This window comes from Physeter macrocephalus, chromosome 14, assembly GCF_002837175.3.
Source record: "Physeter macrocephalus isolate SW-GA chromosome 14, ASM283717v5, whole genome shotgun sequence".
Lineage (NCBI taxonomy): Eukaryota > Metazoa > Chordata > Mammalia > Artiodactyla > Physeteridae > Physeter > Physeter macrocephalus.
In genome coordinates, this window is record NC_041227.1 from 46,196,324 (window position 1) to 46,202,323 (window position 6,000).

Consider the following 6,000-nt stretch of genomic DNA (forward strand, 5'->3'; position numbering starts at 1 on the left):
CAGGCAGGGCGGGGAATGTTCCGGTGAGTTTGCTGGGTCTGTGCTTTTAGGCCATCCCAGAATCTCCTCCGCTCACTCTGGGACCCGCCCTCTTTTTCCCCCTCCTCCCTTCCTCGCCATCATGTCTGTTCTCAGCATTGCCCCAGGTTCCTCCTTGAAGGGTGGTTGGTACCCACATGCAGCCTCTCAGTGACTTGGAATCCGCAACGACTCTGAGATTGCGCTCACGTGGTCACCAGCGGCCCCCTCATCGCCACAGCCTTTCGGTCCTTGTCTTGTTTGCTTGGCCTGCCTTCCAGAACTCTTTCTCTGGCACCCCCTCCCCTCTCTTCTCCTACCTCTCAGAGGGGCTCCTTCTTTCCAGGCGCATCCTTGGTTCTCGTCTGTCATTTACCCTCATGATTTCATCTGCCCTCTATTAGCACTGACTGCACAGTCTATTCCCTTATTCTCTATTCATCTCACGAGCTCTGAATCTCACAATTCCAAATGCCCACTAGATAACCCGACCTGGCTGATCCTAACCATCTCAGATACACTCGACCAAAGCTAACCTCAGTGACTACTTCCCATCTTGACCTACCCCTTCCCAAGGAGATGCTGAGCATCACCACGAAATCTATCAAGACCAACCTCAGCATATCAGCAACGCAGCCTTCTTCTGCTGCTACATTTTAATTGTATGGAGTTCAAGCAAGTCTATTGCCAGAATTTCTTAAACCCATTCATTCATGCATTCATTCTTGTAGTTAGCAAATATTTATTGGGCATGTACTATACTCCAGGCACTGTTTTAGTGGCTGGAGATACAGCACTAAGCCAAACAAAGTCCTTACGTTCTGTGAGGGAGAGAAAGACAATTATGTTTGCCGATAAACAGGCAAACACAGAGCATGACCAATGGTGGTCAGGGCTGTGAGACAATAAGGCTGGGTGTGGAGTTGGGAGAAGAGACAGGTGGTCATTTTATGTCAGGTGGACAGGGAGAGCCTTACTGATCAGGTGACACTTGAGTAGACAGCCAGGTGGCTATCGGGTCTTTCTTCTCCATCCCCATGGCCACAGCCCCTCATCCTCTGCCCTGGAACCAGGGCGACCACCTTCCCAAAGGGCAATGACCTGTGCCTCTGCTCTCGTTCTTCCCCCCCATCCCCTTTCAGTGGCGTCCTGTCTCCCACAGAATCAAGGGCCTTCTCATCTGGGCTGTAACCCTGTTTTCCAGCCAAGTCTTACCGTGGTCAGCAGAATTCTACGATGGCCCCATGATTTCCACTCCCTATTTTTAATCCCCCCCTCCCCCACCGGCCCCATATAATCCCCTCCCCCAGTGTGGACGAACTGTGTGACTGGCTGCTTGACAACAGAATATGGCAAAGGCAGAGGGATGCTGCCCCGATGAGGTTACTTTATACAAGATTCTGTCTTGGCCAGTTTATGGAGTGAGCAGGCCACGGGGAGGGGGCCGGGGGCAGCCTCTGGGAACCGCGGAGGCCTCTAGGAGCCCGCGGCAGCCTCCAGCCCACAAGCAGTAGGAGTTGCAAGGCAGGGAATTCTGCCAATCCCCTGGACGACCTGGGAGGCCGATGTCCTGCCTTGAAGCCTCAGGGGTGGGGTCGGGGGGTGTCACAGCCCCAGCTGAGAACCCAGTTCGTGAGAGGAGAACCCCGCAGAGCTGTGCTCGCTCCTGACTCAGGGAAACTGAGATAATTAGCATGTGTTGCTTGTTACACAGCAATGGAAAACCAACACACTCGCCCTTCATACCCTGTACAAGTCTTTTGGCCACCCCTGCTCCCAAACAAGGCTGCTTTTTCATGCCCTGCTGTGAACACAAGTTCTCTGAGCCTGCATTTTCTCTCTGGTTAAATCCTGTCTGTCCTTCAAAACCCCATTCTAACGCACCCTCTTCCCCTCCACACCCGCTGGTACCGGCGCCTCCTCCCCTCCGCAGTCCCATAGCGCCCCCGTCCTCACCCCACCGCCCCGCACTCGCGCCACTCCGCCATCTTCCATCTCAGGGTGTAGCTCAGGGCCCGGCTTCCGGCACATGGAGGGCTCCTCACTTGGGGGTGTTTGTGGGGAGTCCTGGCTGGGGTTCAGGCCATCCGTACGTTCCCTCGAATTGCTTGGAGAATGTTGCCCTGGTGCCGGAGCTCTCATCAGACTCTCACAGAGACTTGAGGTCCTGAGAAGATGCAGACGGACTGAGGCAGGTTGTCTTGAATTTAAGCCACTGGGTTATCACCCACTACGGGAATTTCCATTTGAAGCCTGGCTGCTAACTGCAGCTTTGCTAGAGGAATGTGAGGCTTCCAGGGCGTTCTGCAGGAGAGCTGCTGTTCTGACACGTGTCAGAGCACAGTCGTGTAGGCAACCCCAGGCTCCGGCCAGACGGGGATGGAGGTGGTCCAACCTGGGGAAGGAGAGAGGAAGCAGGGGCACAGCAGGGGTGCAGGGAGGCTTCCCTTGCAGACCAAGTGGGCAGGGGGCAGGGCGTCCAGGAGGCTGGCTTATTCTGAGCTGAAGGAGTGACTGCGTTTCTCCTTTTAATTGTGCCAGGTGCCGGCTCCCCTGGGCTCTCAAGGGCTGCCTTGGCAGTGCCAGGGTATTTTTAGCCTCCAGGAAGTGGAACAAAGCACCCAGAGAGGCAGTGCTGCGCTCTTGGCTCTTGGCTGGGGCCACGCTCAGCAGCTTTCTGAGAAAGCGCAGGACGCCCTCTGCAGCCGCAGGGGACGCAGGGGGTGTGGGTGCAGCTCCCTCGCCTCCCTCCGAGGCTGTCTCCCTCAGGGGTTTAGAGAGGGACATCCTCGCCAGCTGGCGGGGGCCGGGGTGTTTGCTGCGGTGGTCTGGGGGAGGGCGAGCCAGCGGCCTTTCTCCTGGAGGGACGGGTGCTTGGCGCCCCCAGCGGCTCACTCTGGGGGAGAAACTGATTTGTCCAGGGACCACCTGGGGTGAGGTGGGCAAGGCAGGAGCTGTAGGCCGGGGGCTGGGAAGATGGGTGGGCCCCTGCCCCCAGCTAGAAATACCTATCCCTGTAATGAGGGGAAGCGTGGGGGAGAGCAGCCTGATACCACTTCCGAGGACGCGGTGATGGACTGTCAAGGTCAGCCTTGAGCACTGATATGCCAAATATTTGCTTGGATCGCTGACCTGGCTGACCTGGCGCCCTCATGTGCTGCCCGCTTGTTCCTGGGCCCCGTCCCAACCAGACACCCCGCCCCTTGTCCCTGGAGGGGTTGGTGCTGTTTCCTGAAGAGGTCTCTCCAGGCAGGTGTGGCTGGCACAGTCCCCTCATGGGGGGCCTGGGCTGCGGGCAAAGAGGGACAGGCTGGGGGCTGGGGCCAGGCGTCCCCACGAACCCTTTGTCTGAAGTGGGTACATCAGCGAAGCTGGATTGAAGTGGTCAAGGTTCAGCGCAGCTGCCCACCTAGAACCAACCAACACACGGCCAGGCCACCCAGGGCTTCTCCCCACCCACCCAAGCCTGGGAAGGAGAGCGGCCTCACCTCCCAGAGCAGATGGAGGAGGCCAAGAGGGGGTCGGCCAGGGCCTAAAAAGAAGGAAAAAACGAATCTGTCTGTCTGTCTGTCTGTCTGTCTCTCTGTCTCTGTCTCTGTCTCTCTCTCTCTCTCTCTCACACACACACACACACACACACACTCCCCACCCTGAGTGTCCACACCTGGGGGTCAGCCACCGTGCTACACAGGCACCACCCCCGAATCCTGGTGACCCTGCAGTTACTTTCACTCCGTTTTACTGACATGGAAACCAGGACTCAGAAAGATGAAGCAACTTGTCTGAGTGCACACAGCCAGGTGTCAAATCAGGGGTGGTGGATAGACCACCTGCTGCTGCTTCCGAGAAGGGGAGGGAGAGGGAGAAGGAATTGCAGCTGTTCTCCGAGATTCTAGAACAGGGTGGGGGAAGGGCAGGTAGGGGGCAGGGCCATGTGCCTGCCTGGACCACTTATTTCCCAAGATGGAGATGGGGATAATTAAACTTCTGACCTCACTGGAAGCCAAACTCAGACTAAACACTTGTGATCTCAGCCCGGCTCTCCGCCTTTGCCTGTGCTGCCCCCTCAGGCTGCAGCCTTGCCTCTGCTTCTTTACCCTTCCAGGCCCAGCTAAAAGGCCACCTCCTCCGAGATGACTTAGCTAATCCCCACCTCTCGGGAACTATGGGTTCCTTTCTCTCTGAGTCTCTGGTCTCTCCATTTCTTTCCCGTACTGCACTCATCATGTTCTGATTAGTGTGTTATCCTCTTTCACTGTGTATCTGTCCATCTTACTCATGAGATTGGAAGAGAAAGTGTTTGTTTTGGCCTAAGGGCAGTGGTGCCCTGCTAAGCCAGCTCTCTGATTTGTAGTGCTTTGCCAATTCCCAGGGTGTAAATACTCCCACCGTGGCCAATTTCAAGCAGTGGTGGTTTAACAAGGGGCTCACAAAATTCCGGAGTATTTAATAGTTGGCTGTCATGCACCAGCTCTCACAGGCTCTAGCTCACCACTGCTAAGGCTTAAGGTTTGCACTTAGCAGATGCACATCAGGCTGGTGCCACAGAACCCTTGCTTGGATGGACTATTCTATTCCACATTTTTGTTTTCGTCTGGAGCCCCTACTTTTTTCCTGGAAGAATTTAGAAAGGACATCTGGGAACATGGTGACAGTCCTTCTCTCCTCCCTGTATCCATGCCCCTTTGTGATGTGACTTTGCAGCTTCTCCCATGAACAGCTAGAGCCAGTTTCTCCGTCCTCAATTCAGGCCTGGCCTTGTGACTTGACTTAGCCATTGGAATATAGTCCAGGTGACTTTATGACCTTGAGTACTTCTGCTCTTGTCTTGGGATCCTGCCAGCTACCAGGTATAAAGCCCAGGCTTCCCTGCTGAGGATGAGGCCACACAGATCAGGGGCACGCCACCTTGGCCGAGCCCTCCTAGATCAGCCAGGCCGGGCAAACCCTGCCACTGGCCAAAGATGTAGGAGTGAGCCCAGCTGGGGCCAAAAGAATCACCCAGTTGAGCCCACCCCATATTGCTAACCTGCAGAATCATGAGCTAAATAAATGGTGGTTGTTTTAAACCACCGAGTTTTGGGGTGGTTTGTTATGCAGCAAAAGCTCACTGATATAATACCATCCTTGATATCTTACCATCCTTTAGAAGTAGCTTAGCTTCCAACTGGACTGTCCATCTCTGAGTGAGGTAGGAATGGCCTCCTGCTCCCTGCAGCTCCTTAGCCATGAACTCAGGTATCAGCACTGCTGACCCCACAGCTCATGAGTTCTGGCAGACTATTAATCCTCCTAGAGGGACCTGGAAGATGTGGACCCCTGGGTCCCAGATGGAACGATTGGACGAGAGGCCTGGATTCTGTGGCCTTGGACCTGAGCTGAGCTTTCTTCCCGTTTGCCTTTTTCTCAGGCAGCCACGGGGCCGGGAGCTGCCCTCTTCCTATTGAGCAGTGAAGATTTAATTGTCTTTTTTTGGGAAACGTCCCACTAGGAATGGGAAAACTCACAAATTCCTCTTTTCTGCCCTGTAGAATAATTTTGGGGGTGGGGTGGGTGGGGAAAAAAGATCCTAATGTGTTTGGAGTGGGGAGGAGGGAGAGAGCTGTGCCTTAAACCATACTTAATAAATTCCTACTTTCTGTTCAAGAGTAAAATCTTGCCTGTAACCTGTGAAGGAGCTTGTGAAAAACCCAGCCCAACCCATTCTGCCCTCTAGGTTTGAACCACTGAAACTCTAGCAGCAAAGGGGCATTCCAGAGAAGGAGAGAGGAAGCAGGCCATGAAACGGGTTTGCAGCTGCATGTGTGGTCCATGGTTCTCCAGCCAGCTGTGTGACCTTGGGCAAGTCACCCAACGCCTCTGGGCCTGCCTAGGGTAAGGGAGACTGGAACGCTCCACAGCCCCTTCTTATTGGCTTAAAGGGAAAAGCCAGGGAGGGCCAGAGAGGCTTCCGAGAGTTGACTGTCCATTCTACCACCGGGA

General features: G+C 55.0%; 1 protein-coding gene across 1 annotated transcript in view; it reads left to right on the forward strand.

Moving 5' to 3' along the window:
- SNX5 (sorting nexin 5) overlaps nucleotides 1-5,791 on the forward strand; it is an 88,778-nt gene extending 82,987 nt beyond the window's left edge. Inside the window, exon 14 of the mRNA XM_028500049.1 lies at nucleotides 5,735-5,791. Coding sequence (XP_028355850.1) covers nucleotides 5,735-5,748 — 14 coding nt within the window. The 3' untranslated portion in view covers nucleotides 5,749-5,791. The remainder of the gene's footprint in view (nucleotides 1-5,734) is intronic.
- The last annotated feature ends 209 nt before the right edge of the window (nucleotides 5,792-6,000 follow it).